General features: G+C 44.3%; 1 protein-coding gene and 1 pseudogene across 1 annotated transcript; both read left to right on the plus strand.

Moving 5' to 3' along the window:
• Window positions 1–447: 447 nt before the first annotated feature.
• Window positions 448–1,168, plus strand: LOC123409193 (NADH dehydrogenase [ubiquinone] iron-sulfur protein 3-like). Its single transcript, XM_045102160.1, has one exon. It carries the CDS (start codon window positions 448–450, stop codon window positions 1,018–1,020), a length of 573 nt encoding a protein of 190 aa, XP_044958095.1. The 3' UTR covers window positions 1,021–1,168.
• Window positions 1,169–2,302: 1,134 nt separating this feature from the next.
• On the plus strand, window positions 2,303–6,482 carry LOC123429991 (annotated as a pseudogene).
• The last annotated feature ends 12,092 nt before the right edge of the window (window positions 6,483–18,574 follow it).

An 18,574-nucleotide genomic window follows, 5' to 3' on the forward strand; every position in this document is an offset into this window, starting at 1 on the left:
GATTTCTCATTCTCAATGCTATCATCATATGTCTCGGAACAATAAAATAGAACCTGCATAAATTTATTTGTTACCCTTACTAAACCGCAGTAAGGATACGAATACGACTTAAATAAACAACTAGAATCTCAATATAAGGAAAGGATCAGAATAAGTACTAATGCTCTGTATAATACTTTTCCCCGAGCGATGGTTTAGCGGATTCAGAATTGTAACCAAGCATCCTGGGTTCTATACCCGATTCAACACTAGAGCATGCAGCCGATCCTCGATACATAACTCTCAAAAGTGTGCAGTGAGGGGTCTTTATTGGTAGCCAGTCTTTCACTTCTGCCTCTCCACTCCCATGCCTTTCTTGGTCGGACCAACACAACCGGCGATTTCCGACAAGTCTTTCTGCTTAGAGCAAGAAGCGGAACCAAAATAAAGCTTTATTTATTTTCATTTATGGATAACCAATCCATTTTCCAATATAGTTGGGAGATTTTACCCAAGAAATGGGAACATAAAATGAAAAGATCGGAACATGGGAATAGATCTTATACCAATACTGACTACCCATTTCCATTGTTGTGCTTTCTAAAATGGCATACCTATACAAGGGTTCAAGTTTCGATCGATATTTGCGGAGTGGATCATCCCTCTCGAAAACGCAGATTTGAAGTTGTCCATAATTTACTGAGTACTCGGTATAACTCGCGCATTCGTGTACAAACAAGTGCAGACGAAGTAACACGAATATCTCCGGTAGTCAGTCTATTTCCATCAGCCGGCCGGTGGGAGCGAGAAGTATGGGATATGTCTGGTGTTTCTTCCATCAATCATCCGGATTTTCGCCGTATATCAACAGATTATGGTTTCGAGGGTCATCCATTACGAAAAGACTTTCCTCTGAGTGGATATGTGGAAGTACGCTATGATGATCCAGAGAAACGTGTGGTTTCTAAACCCATTGAGATGACCCAAGAATTTCGCTATTTTGATTTTGCTAGTCCTTGGGAACAGCGTAGCGACGGATAATTCTGAATCTACATAGGTCTAATCCAGGGGACAAATCAATAGGAAATGATATTTGCTTCTTAAGAAGAAGAACTTTTTTGAAATGAAAGAGTTTCCACGGGCGTCGGATATCATTTCTTCAAATAAGGAAGAAGTGTTATCGAAGGATTTCCTTCCATTCTTCCTAGTATGGAAGAAGTAAAGAAAAAGTACTGCGTCTCGATCTATACGAAAGGGCACTGGTTTTTTCTTTTGGTTTCATTGATAGCAGAAGAGTACGCTAGCTAGCGGAGCCTGAAAACGCTTGCTTGCGCCCCATCCCTACGGAAACTATTGCCTATGCTTGCTGCTCGCTCAGTTTCAGTAGAAGGGAAGAAAAGATGGTCACTCCTTTGAGGAACATGGCGAGCCTTACTTATGACTGTTGCACTTCACTCGCTGCTCGTTCATTCACTTGCTCATGAACTCGCTGCTTCGCCAGAAGCGACTAGTTGCCTCCTTTCCTCCGCCGAAAGATGCTTAGCCAGAAGCAACGAAGGAGGGGAGCTGGGGAAGGCCGACGATGGCAATGAGGGGGAAGCTGTCGTAGAAGCTTTGCCCCTTGCTTTACATAAATTGTTATGAACTTACTAAATGACCTTATTTATTCTCCCGGAACGCTAGCAAATCTAATAGTTCCATCTTCTCTTCTTAACTTAAGAACGAAGGCCGCCATCCTTCTTATTCAGGAACCCTTTCTTTGAGGAGGGCGTATCCCCGGGAAGGGGAGAGTGGCCGAGCGGTCAAAAGCGACAGACTGTAAATCTGTTGAAGGTTTTCTACGTAGGTTCGAATCCTTCCTCTCCCACTTGTTGTAGACTTAAGAGAAGAGAAAGTAGGCAGAAGCCTAGGAGGGCCAACCGAGCGAAGCTCTTTTTTTTTGCCGTGCCGTGAAGTGCAATTTTATCGTATGCGTTTTAGAGAGGTTGTCGAAAAAAGACGATCTATAGAGATTCCCCATCTATATCCAATCAAGAATAGAAGCAAGTTGCTTCCGGCGTCGGCTTGTAGTCTCTGCAGTCGGCACACGCACGCGCTCGCCATCATGCCTCCTTGGTTCGGGACGAAGCCAAGAGAGACATACGATAGACGAAGGAAGCGCCCACCCAGCAGGAGGGCTAAAACCTGTAGTTTTGAAGTTGCAAACTCCAGGTTCGAAGCTGGAGTGCTTTAGCCCTTATTTAAGCAAGAATCACCGTCTTGAGCGCCTTGCGCGCTCAAGAACAAGCAAGGGATGAGCACTTTGTTGCTAAAGCGGATACGTTTTCTTGCTGGGAAGGCTAGTTTGATCAAGGATTGGAGAGGAGGGAGAGGTGGAATAAAAAGCTCGGGATGGATTTTGGAGTCTTTGTGCGAGCCGTATGCGGTGAGAGTCGCACGTACGGTAAGGAGGGGGGTTCGCGTCTATACGTGTAGTGTGGTGGTTGGGCCTACCCACCCTATTTGTTCCATGATCTATGGGTCTACTGGAGCTACTCACTTCGATCAATTAGCCCAGATTTTGACCGGATACAAAATCACTGGTGCTCGATCTAGTGGTATTTTTATGGGGATTCTTTTTATCGCTGTAGGATCCCTATTCAAGATTACTGCAGTTCCTTTTCGGGCGGCTGTAGGACGGACGACCCCCTATAGGTAGTAGGGTAGGGTGGGTGGTACCGCTCAGATAGCGGCCAATCCTCCTAACTGCGCGCGGGCCGGGCTTAGAGCGCGTGAAACTCATCACTACCTCGTAAGGGCGTTGAGACCATAGCATGTTACACAAAAGCGCCGCTTTCTCAGGAGTGTTGTCACACAGCTGCCCGACTAGAAGAGCTACTCGCTCTGTAGTGTTGTTACACAAGATAAGCACGCCGCCCGCCTGCTGGCCGGGCGAATCGAAGTTATCTTCCGGTCAACTGTCCACCCAGTCAAGTGCAAAGAACACAGTGGAATCACGCAACGCACGCTGCTGGTGTGCTTCCTGCCCACGAGGAAAGAAGAGCGACAAGGTTCAGATTTGACTGTTTGCAGCATGGGAGCTGATTACCCAAAAAATCCCTGGGAAAAAAGAAAAGGTATCTCGGTAACGAAAACCATAGGAGGCTGTATTGGCGAGATCCAAGGGTTCACAGCAGCCCAAAAGAAAAACCGCCTGGAAGTCCGAGGACCTTTAGTACCGTACCGAACCAGCAGCCTTCGCGCCAAGCGACGACCGCCCTTGTCCCTTTCCTTTTTCCATTCAGCCTACTTCTTAGCTTTGTTCCGTTAGTCTAAGGCAAAGCTTAAGTGGTTTGCCTACCTTACCCACTTGACGAAAGGGAACGAACTTTGTTTCCTTGGCGGCTTTATGGATGGATTCAGTCAGAAAAAACTCCTTCCTTTTCAAAAAAGTGACGCTTTGCGTCTTCGCTTCCGAGGGTTAGGGTATAGGCCGTTTCGAGCAAGCTTTCGCTTTTTCTCCCGGCTTTCTACAAATTTCGCTTTAGCTTCCAAAGGCGACCCAATGACCTTTCCAGAATTGGAAGTATTCGTCGCCCTACCCTAAGAAAGAAGTCACTATAAAACTGCTTGCCCTCCAGAAGTACCAAAGGTGCGCGGAGCCCGGTGAAAATGAATATGTTTGCTACTGAAAGAAGCCTGCCTATTGACTAATATTCGTCTTTAGAATGAAAGTAGCTATGAAGCCCAATCTACTGTCGATTCAAAAGGGGGCATAGTCATATGGGTGGGGTGTTTGTGGGGAGCTGCCTTGGATATGAGGAATTCCTCAAATCTAAAAAAAAAGAACAAAGACATAGTCCGTGATGAAGATCTTTCTTTTCTATCAATAGATAGGAATGAGTGTTCGTTATAGGGGATAGGATCCATCTGCTCTCTCTCTCTCCCTATTTTCTTTGATGCAATTTAGAGAGAAAGAGCAGTGCGAATTAGAAAAAAAAGAGAATCGGGAGATGATTCCAAAATAGATACATAGACATCTAAAGTAAAGGGATGTATATATTATTCCTATATATATCATCTATCTATGAAAAAAGTAAACAGAGTTCGTTTTTGGGTTCCCCGAAACCCCGAATGGATTGGATCGTTTCTGCTTCTGCCAACGAAATGAAGGCCTCGCCCCTTCCGAATGCTTCTCCGATCCTGAAGTTCTCGCGAAGAGAATAAGATGCAGCTCCCCCTCCCTCTGTCTTTTTCCGCTTTGCTAATCTTCCCCTCTAACGCGGGCCGGGCTTAGGCGGGCGCGGGAGGAAGAAAGAAAGTCGAAGAGCGTCTTCTCCTTTGTCCTTTTTTCAGTGCAACACAGGAAAGCACCCTCTTTTTGTAATCCCTGCAGCTTCCCAGAGGCTTGCTTTTTTTTTTATTGAACACATGGCGTAGCTAGGACCCCTCCAATCATGTTTGAGCCTATGTTCACCCGGGGCCAAAAAAGGAGAATTCCGGAATGCCTGCCGACGTTCAGATAAGGTGCATATCCCTTACCACTAAAGGAAAGGCTCGACGAAGGGGGGATATTAGCTGGGTAAGGAAAACGCTTTCGGAGATTGAGGTGTCGATTTGTTTTTCATCGAAAAGGAAGAAGGCCGAGGGGATAGCAGCCTTCCTTCGGGCTTTGCCTGCCGACGTTCTAATAAAGAATTCCGGCTCGGCCCGGGAAAGCGCTGGCAACAACATAAAGAAAGGGGTCCATGTAGCTGCTGCGCCCGCCCACTGAGCAGCAAGTTCAGCATCTACTACAAAAGAGAGAATCCACTTCAGATAACCACGTCTCTGCTAGGCAGCGTGTGGAATGGCCGAGAGCGGACCAAATGGATATATAATTCAAGCCGAGAGTGGAGTTACGTGAACAGCCGTCTGATGGAAAACAACTTTCACGTTCGGTTTAGAGAGCACTTTTTCCGTTGAGAATAAGTCCTTCCCTTTTGTGTGAATTCCCCAGCGGCGAATTAACAACTTGTGGGGCCCTATCTATTCAATCTCTTGAGCCCCAAGAAACCCCCCCTCTCCCTCGGACTCAATCTCTCTTTTGACTCTATATATGTGGGCACCTGATATCTATGAGGGTTCACCCACCCCGGTGACAGCATTCCTTTCTATTGCGCCTAAAATCTCTATTTCTGCAAATATGTCACGTGTTTCTATTGTTGCTTCCTATGGGGGTACATTACAACAAATATTCTTTTTCTGCAGCATTGCTTCTATGATCTTAGGAGCACTAGCCGCCATGGCCCAAACGTAAGTCAAAAGACCTCTAGCTCATAGTTCTATTGGACATGTAGGTTATATTCGTACTGGTTTCTCATGTGGAACCATAGAAGGAATTCAATCACTACTAATTGGTATATTTATTTATGCATCAATGACGATAGATGCATTCGCCATAGTTCCAGCATTACGGCAAACCCGTGTCAAATATATAGCGGATTTGGGCGCTCTAGCCAAAACGAATCCTATTTCGGCTATGACCTTCTCCATTACAATGTTCTCATACGCAGGAATACCCCCGTTAGCCGGCTTTTGTAGCAAATTCTATTTGTTCTTCGCTGCTTTGGGTTGTGGGGCTTACTTCCTAGCCCCAGTGGGAGTAGTGACTAGCGTTATAGGTCGTTGGGCGGCCGAAAGGTTTCCATGAGTAAGGTTGGGAGACCGAAGGCAGTTTTTCGTGCACCGGACACGTAGCTTACCGAATCAGTTGCAACACAGATGGGAATGCATGCTACGAAAGACAGGGTCGAGTCTGATACATCAACCGTCGACTCCATATCCTTGTACGAGTCCACAATCACTACACGAGATGAACCTGGGTTTGGTGAATGGAAGTTGGCCTTAGGTGTAATAGGACTCCCAGTTACTGTGCGCGATCGTATACTGAGGTGCTCCCCGTCGGTTGTTGGAACGACGCGAGCCGGGCCGGGCCTCGATTCCTTTCAAAAAGATGAAGGGACAGAGGTGACTAATTCCCCATCTCATTTGGGGCGGAAAACGAATCGACATCTCGATGTGATACAACCCTTTCCATTTTCGTTGGGAAAGAACGGCGAAGTCCATCCGAACCCTCCAATGAAGAAATAAGAGGAGAGCAAAGCACCAATGGCGCGCGAAGCGCATGCGGAAGGGGCACGGAGAAATAAAGAAGTGTGGGGGAGAAGCAGCCGAGCTCATTCCCTTCGCTTCCTGGGCCCAAAGCAGTGCTTTGTTTCCTGGCCAAATCAAGGATTTGGGGCTGATTGCAAAAGATATCTGAATAGAAAGATAGATCCATCCATCTATCCAGATATCTAAAAAAGAATCGATTTCGATTTCATGAAACCTTTGATTCAAAGAACTGCGCTTAGCCCCCCCCGCTCATGAAACGGCTCTGCTGCAATGGATGGCAGAGGGTCCGTAGTACCCGAAGCACTGGAGTGATCCAGTAGCCGGGAAGGGGCCTAGAAGTGCCTACTACTACACCACACTACACTTGGCTCTACACATTTACAAAGCTTACCCATGTCCAGTGTCTGGCAGAACGTTGGGGGCTTCAATCGTCGACTCGTTATCCCCATCTCAGCCCAGGTTTACGGAGCCTGACTTATTGAGGGGAGAGAGTGGAGCCTATCGAAGCACTCTTGAGAGTAAGATCCTTGGCTCCTCTTCATTCTCTACAGGGGTCTCTGCCCACATGGAAGCGGGCCAGAGATGGATAAGATCAAACACGGGAATAAGAAGCATTTGAAATGCCTTTTTGATCATTTTGATAGAGGGGGAAGGATAAAGTGGGCAAAACAGACTCACATTTTTCAATCGAAAAGATGGGTTCCTTTTTCGTCTCGACAAAGATAGAATCATCTTGAAAACGCTCCTAACCCCTTCGTAGGGCCGTGTATAGTAAGTGATCCGAACCTGCCCGGAGCGAGCCCCCCTTAGAGGCAAGTGAAGTTGGTGAGCCGTATGATGGGCAACTATCTCCTGCGGTTCGGAGAGGACTCAGCTGTTAGTTAGTACCCCCTTGGTTTCGGGGTGGACCCTTTCACTCTATTTTATTATATACGCTTAGCGAAAAGAATGTTTTTTGATACACCTAGGACATGGATTCTATATGAACCAATGGATCGTGACAAGTCGTTACTACTAGCAATGACTTCCTCTTTCATTACTTCATCCTTTCCATATCCCTCTCCCTTGTTCGATCTTACTCATCAAATGGCACTCAGTTCATATCTGTAAGTTCGTTCGATCATTGACAAGGTTCAAAGAAAGGGTGGGCCATTCACCATGAAGGCTAAAAGCGAGATAGGCTTTACTGGACATTTTCGCTTACAAAGGCGAAGACAATTCCGCGTTTTTTCAGCCGATTCTCCGAAATTTAAGACAATTATCCTCACTCAAACTTCAAAAAGTCCTTTTTTCTTTTTCTAATGTAAATTCTGTCTGTCTCCTTTGTCCTTCCTAACGCTAGTCTAGTCTCCTTCGTTCCACTCGTCCTTGCTTTTTTTTTCTTCTTCCTATCGGTCCCAAGGTCAAAGAAATAGGTTCAGTGGTTCGACCTCCCAAAGGTTAAAGAAAGACATCGGTATTAAGACCACTCCCTCCGGATGATGATATGTCCCAACCATCTATAGCCCATGGTTCGTTACTCGGGAATTCGGAGAGGTCAGATGAGATAGATGGGTGTGTTCAAAATGGAATGGTCCCCTTTTCTCATGTTTGCATTTTTGTTGTCCACAAACAAATAAAGAGTCCGAAAAGACGTACGCATAACAGACTCGGTACCTAGGTCAATGGGTTCAGTGGAGAATTGCGTTACTGTAATAGCGAAGGTATCTATGAAATGCAGTACCAAGGTCAATGAAATTGAAAGGCACCTCTGACAACAGAATCAAAAGGGATTTGGCGGCTATAGACGACTCAGAGGGGTTTTCATAAAGAGAAGCTTTCGTGCAGTACACCAATTTTTCTATAGAAGTGAATGGCCCCTTAGTTGGCTAGTCTGATCAATCGGCAGGCTCAGCCTCTACGTCGTATTTTGATATAGAAAGAAAAGAACCGAACTCCTGGAGGGTGAAAGAAGAATCTCAAGTTGATACTCTGCCAAGGGATGTGTCCACAACTGGTACTTCACATGCCTTAGAAGTAGATTTGAATGAGAATGAATGAAATGAGCAAACGTTACTAGGAAGGTGAACTCGCTATCAAACTACTGCCTGCGCTAGGGGAAGCGCGATAGAAAAACCAGTTTCAAGCAAGATCTGATACCCTTGAAGGACTCCCAGGAATGAGAGAGCAAGTACAAGGACAATCTTATTTTCTAAGGATAGGCGGTATTCCATAATTAACATAGTTCAGTTAGAGTGGATTTGAAAAGCTACAGCAAATCGATAAGTTGCTAATTTAGCTAAGTCAACTCCACTACAGAATCTACCTCTCCATAAGAGGGTATTCCCAATGAGACAAGTAGTTTATCGAAGGGACCCTCTGTCTGAAGATTGTAGTCTGGATTTCTCGGAATAGAATAATTGAATGAGCAGGTGCAGATGATCAATCTCCATCTTGAAGCCGAGTCTCTCTGTCTTCTTATTTTATATAAAGATATAGAGAATAACTCGATCCATCGTAGAATGATTTCGTGATCTGATCTTCATTTGAGCGGCTTTCGCTCAATCCGTGGCTGTAGTGATAAGGCAAATCAAAGGGGTCAAAAAAGAAGATATAGAATTGTAGCTAACGGGGTTCGCTCGCCCTCGCCTGTCACTATAGCGTGTCAAGTTTCTCTCTTTCCAATCGGGATTTTTTAGGTGTGAAGTGAAGTTCACCAGAAACGCTAGCTATATGCTTAACACAGGGTAGGGGAATGCTATTTCTGTAAGATTTGGGTAATTTGTTTTGTAGAAGGACTCACTTGACCAACGCTTGCACTTGTTTGTGTTAATGGATCCAGCAAGACTCTAATATGATTTCTAAGGATTTGAAGAACGACGTGTACATGTTTCATTTCACCTAATCCATCATTTGAGGAGTGGGTTTCACGATTGGGCTCAGATAGGGGTAAAGAGGGGGAACGGAGGCAGAGTTGATAATTGTACGGTTTCCCACTAAGCGCGAGCATAAAACTTGATCCTTCCTCACCGTAACCATGGTGTCAAGTTGATTCACACCGGATATCGATACCTTCAGCCAAGACCCATTCTTAAGTACAAGACAGTGGTGGTGTCCGGTCGAAGGAAGTTAGTGCTAAGCACTATTAATATCGTATCGAACCTGATGAGTATTTTAGAGTATCTTTGGACCCCAAAGAGTTGTATAAGTAGTCAAGAAATACTCCATTTTGAGTTATGGTTGTGCAACCGATCGTACCCATCTTTAGAACGTTATTGCCCTTGCGGACAAGAAGAATCGTTCTATCAAAAATATGTTATGTAATGTATTCAGTTGAGTTGAATCCTGCGCATGACCAAAAGAAAGGAAAGATCCGTGTGTATGAAAGCCGTCTGGACCCCAACTGGAACAGGAACGTTGTCTCTTGATTTCTTCTTTGAATTCAGGTATCAATTCAATTATGATATGAAGAAAATAGAGAAAGAATTAGTTCCACCAAAGGAACCCCAGTGAAATGCCTTCCTGGCTATCAAGCATTTTGCATTGCTCAAAGCCTAGAATCTTGTATCTGGGAACTGGGAAGAAGATAGACGGTCAACGGCTGTTGCCAATAGTCCTGAATCTGCAAAGCTACTGCAAACACATGCAACACAGGCTACAAGAATGAAGAAACCATGAAACCAACCTAAAATCACTGCCAGCACTTAGTTAGTTAAAGCCCAAGAACCACTTGTGTTACACCGGTGAAGCAGAAGCTCTGAAAGCTGTCCGAGGAGACAACCATAGGTGGGTTCTTTACTGGCCATAGGTAGGTCCCTTACTGCTGGATCCTCTAAGGAGGGAAAGATCGTAGCTAGTATGAATTGGAAGAACGATCATACCGAACCCAGGATCCTGCAACTATTCTTCCTTCGTTCAAGACTCGCTTTTCTCGCGGGTTGAATGAGTGAGCCTTGGCCATACATACTGAGATTCAACAATCAACTTTGGAGTCCGTCCTAAAGCCCCACCAATCTACATAGGTGATACCAGGGTAGGTACTTGAAAGACGAGAATAGAACCCATGCTGATGTACCTTAGCTTTTCCGCTCTTCCAAACCTAAACAAGATCATAAATAAGAGTCCCCGGCCACTTAACGTCCTCTTAGCACATATGATAGGAGCTGGCATACAGAATTACAAGAAGTTGGTACTTTTTCCAATCCTTTCTGCTTTCTCACCAGCAAAATAGGATCGATCGCGAAATCAAAGAAATCTTTCACCTCACTTCTAAGATGAGCTAGCGCTCGCATCACCTTTCGATATCCTATATTTTTGATATTCAACAAGTAGCATTTCCACGGCATTCTTTAGATGGATTTCACTGCCCCTCATCTACTCCTCAGCTGGGTATCTATTTCTCAATACGGTGCTTTAGTGACGGATTCTGCCATCGCATGGATCTCTTAATCAAATAGGGTCTCCCGGATAGGTAAAAATGAATGTGACACCCGTGATAGGACCACTACTGATTAAACTAAGCCCTTTAAGGAAGGCGTACGGCAAACACTTGGACTGAAGCATGAGCTGGTTCAAACCACTATACCTGATATATCACGAAATCTATACTGGATTTTCAGCGCTGCGCTCAAGGTCAGGAAGAAGAAGAAGTGTGTGAGATTGTAATAAGTGTGATTGGAGAAGCGTTTAAAGAAGTGGAGGAAGTAGAATGGATAAATTCTATCAATTTCTAGCTCTCATAGCTGAATGAAGAAATAGATAATGGGATGCATTAATAGTTTCATCCAATTCCTAGCAAGTCAAGTACATAGTAGTATAATTGAGTATTTAGAAAAGCCTGTCTAAGACGAGTCGGTGTTGTATGATGAGTGTGGTTTCTTCCTATTTCCGGAGTAGCCTCTATATATTGAGTTTATAGGATGGAGTCCATATCCCTCCTTTTTACTTCATGGATCTTGTCAGCATACAGGATACTGTCGTAAAGAAAGCGGATATCTTAGAATATGGATCAGCAGCGGATACCAGATTGGTAAAAACCTGCTCAAAAAGCAAGAGTTGATGGTTTCGGGAAAGCTAAGCTAAAGCAAGCAGTAAACTAGTGGGTGCAAGCACGTTAATGAAAAAAACGTGATAGAAAATCCTACCGTTAGCAGCGACTGCGACACTTCGTAACAGCTCCTTAGAGATCAATGTCTTATTGGTATTTGCTCGATTGCAGGCAATAACGTTAGTGAATTAGGTGAATGTACGTAAATCGAGGTACACGAGTCTAGCCAGGTATAGGTAGAAAAGGGGTATAGTTGGTCTCATGGAAAGGGAGATAGTGGGACGAATAGTTCATCGTGCAAGTGTTACGAATAGATAGGAGTCTTGACTCCGTCCTTCGAAAAGAAGATGGTTCACGCTAAGGGTGACTAAAGGCAGAGAATTCTGTACGCCAAGAAGAAAAGAAAGTTTGTAGGGGTGAGAATGAACTTTCAAACCCTTTACTTGCCCCTATCCTTTTTGCTTTCGATAACTTCTATCGCTTCCTAATCATATGAGTCTAGTGCAACATACTACTACTAATATGGAGTCATATTCTTCTTAAGCCTCCTTTCCCAGATCCAAGTTCCGAATCCCAGGGAGAGATCAAGACAATGCAGCAGGGTTGGCAAGCATACCTGTATCACTGAGCAAATCCAAAGCATACTTTCCCTCTAAAGAGTGAAGAAAAAGACTTGGTACAACTAGAATACCGAGTGGATGTGGAATCCTACTTGAATTCCAGTCAGAAAAGGAAACTCGAATCCGGAACTTGCTTACTTCGACTTGATCAGATACTGGAATCCAATCGGGGAACTTGGTTATTGACCCACTAATCTTTCCCTCTTTCGAGTCCAAGTCTCAAGAGGGCGCTTAGGCCGGGCCCTTCTCCAGAGTTCCGATACCGATATCACTATTTCAATTAGTTGATTGATTTCCCTTAGAATTTCATTCCTCCTCAAGTCCCAGTTTTAGTCAAGTAGTGGCAAGTATCATCTGTATCTGGCAGATAAGCTTTCACATGCATGAATTGAACTACCGAGATCTTTTCTTACTTGGCAACTAGAGCCTCCCCTTCGGGATTCGAGATCGAAGAAGAGGAAAACAGCTTCTAAAGGGAACTGATCCGAAGCAACAAGTCCTAGACCTAGAATGCAGGTACCCTAGTCTTGAAATATGCCATGAAGAATGAAATCTCTTGTTTTCATTCATATCATCAAAACAGTTCTTCTTTCACGGCCACCCCTCAATTCAAGAGTACCGATTGGATCAACAAGAATCCAATCTGTATGCCAAGAAGAAAAGAAAGGGATTTCATCAAGTGCAGACAAGAAAGATACCGAAATCAGGAACCATGGAAAGCAGATACCTGATTCTATCTATATATATAAGGGATATAAGTGCTGGATCTGAACTATTGAAATTAGTGAATTGGCGGAAAAGCAGGAATGAAGGTTGGGACAGAAAGGGGAGAGGAGAGCCCGGACGAGGAAAACAAGCACCCCTTTTAGGATTCTAGGAAACAAGCAATACTTTCCCATCTTGAACTGAACTGAACTGAGCACAAAGACTAGAATCAGAACTGGAATTCCCTTCTCTGAATTCAAAAGCCCACCCGGACTTGGTTTGAGAAGTAGCTTGTTCAATTTTTCCTCAGCAGAAGCGAAACCTGTTGCCAAGAGATCGAAATTCCAATCAGAAAATAAGTACTTTGAATCAAGAAATGACATTGCGTAGAAGTGAAGTGAACTAGAGAATTCTAGTCAAAAAAGCAATCGGATACTGAAATCTCTTCTGTGAAAGCTAAAGCTTTACAGATTATAGGAAAGCAAGCACCACGAAGGGCAGTACCCAAACTATAGGTTATCTTGTGTCTAGGCAAGCAAGTTTAAGTAGTGGCATCCTATTACCCTAAATGGAAAGCAAAGTAGGTTATTCAGCCATCCCTCGCGAACAATCAGAAGTCCCAGTTTCCATAACTAATCTCGCCAATTTATCACTTGACCGACCCAGAGGCTAATCTATTGTTGGCCCAGGCAAAGAGTGAGGAAAAGCAGCAAAAGGAGTAGCTTGCAGTGAGGAATGAAAGCTGGTGTTTTACCACCATTCAGCAAGAGAAACCCACTGGAACCTTTTCATAGGACCATAGAAAACATGTTGCTTCCTGTATAGAGATGACTGCTTCTTTAATGAAGTTGATCGTCTATCTCAAGTGGTGGTGATCGACTCCACGAATAGCCTGAACCTGAGAAATGTAGATCTGCAAACGGGAACTTCGTGTTGTCTCGAATCAGGTCTGCTATTTCTATTCATAACTCTCTGGCTGGAATCGACCAAAATAGCCCTTGACGGCAATAAGAGGATCCTAACCACTACACGGTTCGAAATATCAATCGAATGATACCTCAATTGAACCTGCTGAGTCAGTTATTGGAAAGATATCACTAGCAGTATCACAGCAATCTTTAGGAAAATGCAGACACAATAGTTTTTTCGAAACTTGTTCAGACACCGCAAGCAACTACCAGTATCGATCTTCTAAAGAAATGACCTTCGTTGCCGAAGTGATAGACAAACAATTCTATAGCGGACTTGGACTAGCGACACATTTCTCCATATATGAAATTCAATTCACCCGACATCAAAGAGAAGCTCAAGCTCGGGATCAAAGATCAGCTACAGATCGGGCTGGCATTCATCATAGTCGGCAGCTTACTTTTGACTGAAACATTTACTTTTCACTACATCCGTAAGAATCCGATGGAAAATGACTACAACGCAATCAATTTCTCCCTTCCTCGTGCGCGCGTATCGTATATAGTTCAATGAGAAACAATGCTTTCTGATATTCACGAATTGGACTCGAACCAATGTCCCCCGACTCCTCTATCGAATAAGGATCGTGATTCACATTTCCTCGTTCTCTTTCTAGCTGCCCATATGGGTGGCTGCTATCATCCCCTTTTGATAGCTTCTTATCCGCATCCCGAGCATAAGCGGAATAGCCTGAACACTCATAGCGATTACCTCAACCCTTGTCTTTCCTTTGGCTCCGCTCGGTGGGGGGAACCCAATGTACCAATTATTTCACTCGACCCTGCTCCTTCTTCTTTCTCATTTGCCTCTTTCCCTCTCTCTTGCTCCCCCCGACTGTCACTCTATGGCAAAGCTAAAGCTTTCCTGGCGCTTGGTGAATAATCTTTCTATAGGGACAAATAAAAGCCCAGTTTTGACCTTGCTGCATATAACATCTAGCATTTCATGTGTCTGAATGTAACAGCCAATAATCTGGTTTGCAAACCTATCTTTGCCCTCCTCGACTGCGGGAGCCCTCCATCGTTGCAGTACAATAGACGTTAATTTCAAGCATAGCTTACTGGACATACGGTCAAGAACTTCTTGCAGCCTTCGAAAGAAGACTTTAGACATGACGCCAACACCTACGATAGGAATGCCGAATAGTATATCGTCTGCGTAGCAAGCGAAATAGATGTATTTGGTAGAATCCCCATTCTCCTCTTGGGCCATAGCATCGAATTGCAAGTCGAGTTGATGCAGGAATGATTGAATCAAAACAGGCGAGATCGGTGATCCTTGTGGAAGGCCGACTTCACTGTTTGAGTAGTCATTCCCTTTCTTAGAAAGTATCGGTGTCTTGAGAAAGCAATTGATGAGGTCAATGAGAGGAGTGTTATCTGTACCTAAGAGCTTAGACAAATGTTCAAGTAGTAACCGATGGTCTATGCTATCGAAACACTTGACCACGTCCACCTGAACCATATAATCCATAGACGGCCATTGAGTTAATGCACGGAAGAAGGGTCGAGAACCTTGCGGAAGCCCTGCGCAGATGGGGAAATTCGTGGATCTAATGAGTCATTGAGTAGCTCTGCCAACGCGGTTAGTGTAAGTCGATCGGCTGCCGCCGGTTGAGTGATAGGCCTACCTAAATGCTCCCGGCCTTTTCTTTGGCCTAAAGGACCTAAACTACTCACTTGCCAAACTGCCTATTCATATGCCCTTTCCTAAACCACTTTGCTAGTTCTATACACCTGCCAGGATGCTTCTATTGCTTGTTACGTATTTGATACTGCTCACTATAATGGAATAGCTTTGTACTCAGTACATGATTGCTTTATAGCACATGTAGCTTATGCAAACAAATTCCCTCAGATTGGCAGCTTTTCAATGTTTAGCTAATCCACTGCATCTTATAAATTGTATACTTATTCAGAACCTCTTCCTTCGAGCTCCTATGGAAGACCTTGGCCGCACGCGCCTTAGGCGATTTCTATTTTCTTTAGTTTAGAATTAGTCTTTAATTTAGGCCGCAGGTTTCTACAAATTAGGTTAGGCCAAGATATTTGAGCTTGTGCAAACCAACCAGTTCTCCCAGGTATTTTCCCTGTGGATCGACACCCGAAGTACTACACGATAGGTCATGCTTTGCCTTTTGCAGATGCTAGTACAGTCCTATTTCAATCAAAAAGTTGAGTCCTATTTTCAAGTACATACCACCGCTTTCTTTTTCTTTGGACTGAAGACCCGCCTGAGTTGATAGTGCTTACTTCCCACCCGAGACTGACTTGCTTACCTCTGCACCAACAACTTAAATAGTAGAATTTCTAACACTCCATTCTTCTATAGATAGCCTAGAATCGGAACTAGAATATGTGCCCGACTTACATATTTCCAAGACAGTTACTCAACTTCCATCGCCGCTTGTACTTCTTTTCCCAAGCCATCCGTTGGTGGAGACAGCATTGGGTGCTTTAGCCTGGCAGACATACTTACATGAGTTTACCTCTGCCTTTCCATAGAAATAAATTCTTACTTCAATGAGTGAGTAGCGCTTAGTTGAACTGGATTTTGAACACATACTTGTTTACCTCCTTCTTGACCTGGACCTGTCAGTTACTATAACGAGGGAAATCTTCAATGAGTAGAGCTAAAGGAAATACATATTTACAAGTAGTAATTCAACAATTAGAACGTTTGGCAAGACTGCTTTGCCTGGATGGGATGTGCGAGACTGGAGTAGGGTTACAGGACGGGTCTCCGAGTTTAACTACTACTGATGGATTCTAGTTTAGAGATTTATCCGAAGGGATCTATTCTGGGGAATGACTTGTGCCCTAAAGGATGGATCAAGCATTATTGAAGGAATAGCTCGCTTCCCCCGCGGGAGAGTATAGATGAATGCCTTAAGCAAGGGCGTCTAAGCGTGCATGTACACTGTTTTTCATGCCACAACACATCGGTGAAACCGGAGAGAGCTGAAGAGAAGGGAAACCCCAGAGGCATTGACCATTTGGTACAGCCGCTAATTCGGCATTTGGTACTGTCACCATTTCTCGAAAGGGAAAAAACATACTTAACAATTCGATTGGCAGGACCAAGGGATAGATCGATTGCAATATCAGTATCATACAAATACAAATAGACATGAGTACATGAATAAGGAAACGCAAAATACACAGAGTAGGGCTAGTCAGAAGCGTCAATGCAGACGCCAATGGGTAATCAGATTCATTCCACTCCACTTCTTCAGATAGCAGTCGATCCTGGATCGTCCTCGCTTCCAAACTCCGTAAATGAATGAAACTCCTTCCCCGGTCCATTGCTCGGGTGTGATAAAAATACTTCTTTGAAGTTGTAGGATGCGGGTCATCGATCTTCCTATTGGTCCAGAGGTTATGCGCCAGCTTGGGAAAGAAAAAGTAAGATTTGTTTGTCATATCACGATCGGAACTCACATGTAACTCTTCTTCTTGAGTAGGGGGAAAAGGACAGCTATCACGCGGTCATGCCTTGAACGCAGTAAAGAAATTATAAGCTTCGAATAATAGCTACGCGAGTCTCCAATAGCGTCTTAAGCGTTGGTTTTCTTTGCTGGCATCGTAATGGATTGGTGGTTTCAAGAAGCTAGGGAGTAGTACGCAAATTTGAATCCTTTTTTTTATTTTACTACTTTTTTTCGATCGACAAGGACGGCAAGAGGTTCTTTTCCCTAGTTCTTATATATCTAAAGCCTTACCGAGATGTCACGCAAGAACAAGAAGAAAGAGCCCGCCCCTGTTCTGTGGCGGATAGGCTGAGATGGAATTAGAGGGAGGAATGAACTTGAACTTTTCATCTTGCCCCGATCCCCCTTTACCCCCTTCCTGACCTTAGTAAATAGAAAGGCTAGGAATCAGTCTTCTCCTATGCCTACACTACTACAACCAAAGACCTACTTGAACGACAACAGATGCGGATGAACTCGCTTAGCTGCTCGCTCGGTGAAAGGCTTTCCTGGAAGAAAGTTGAAGACGAGGAACGTATCTCTCATCTTCCTTCTCACCTGGTAGAGGACGGGGATGAACTCCAAGGCCACAGGTCTGGAAAAAGAGCTAACTTTCTGATTACTGCAAAAAAGAAATCAAACCAGTTGGGTGATTCTTTAAAGAGCCTAAATCGAATCTGTACTATTGGTACAGAGCCATAAAGAATGGTGGTAACCATAGATCCATCATCTTCGAGGAGGAGGAAACATAAGTCCAATACACGTTATGGAAGACTAGGGATTGCTAATCCGTCCACGCGGGAAGCCTTCTCCCTCTCAAGCTCAAGAGTCAAGATAGCCCGCCCTAAACAAGAAGCTGCTTATTCTTTCAAGGATAAAGCTAACCAAAACAAGCTACGGATTGAGCGTACACACTTGGTAATTATTTCCTGCTACATCTGATGAATTCCACAAGTAAAGAAACAAGAGAAGCTAGCTAATAGTCCCTCTTCACTTCCAACTAGTGCTTTGCCTAAGATGAATGAGTAGTTTAAAGCTTGGATCCATGGATGGGAACATGAGGTGGGCTAGCTTCGGATCCACAACAGGTGGAGAGTATCGGGTGAATCATAGGAACGAGAGTCGCTTGTTTGACCCGATGGAAAGCTTTGAACGAATCCGGTGGAAGTGCCTCACTTGGTTGGGCTTCGATAGGTGGAAATGGGAATGGGATCGCCCGAGAAACCATTGGATCTAGGAAATTGATTCATTGTTCTACCTCTCCCACTGGTGGTGGGTGGCAACCAAAGGACTTGAATCTAGCGTTTGTTCCGGTTGAGCTTTCATTCCTTCGAATAGATGGATAGCTCTTGGAGGAAGGGATGAGCTTTTATCGGAAGGACCTGGCCGATGCAATCGAGAGACTGAGAGGAACTGGACTTGGCAGAGGAATGCATAGAAATATCTGCCTTTGCCAGGAGAATCCAAATCTGCCTAATAGCCTATGAATGTGGAATCCCGTTCGTATTCTTCCTCAAAGCCATATTTGCCTTTATCTGATTTCAACCTATTGATCTTTACTGTGCATGGATATCTTGACTCATGATTCAACAGTTCACATCCCCAGCGAACTCCCTCACACCAACTGGCATTAAAGAGGAGCTGTGCCAAAAAGTGCCATAGCATATATTA

Source organism: Hordeum vulgare, chromosome 1H, assembly GCF_904849725.1.
Source record: "Hordeum vulgare subsp. vulgare chromosome 1H, MorexV3_pseudomolecules_assembly, whole genome shotgun sequence".
Lineage (NCBI taxonomy): Eukaryota > Viridiplantae > Streptophyta > Magnoliopsida > Poales > Poaceae > Hordeum > Hordeum vulgare.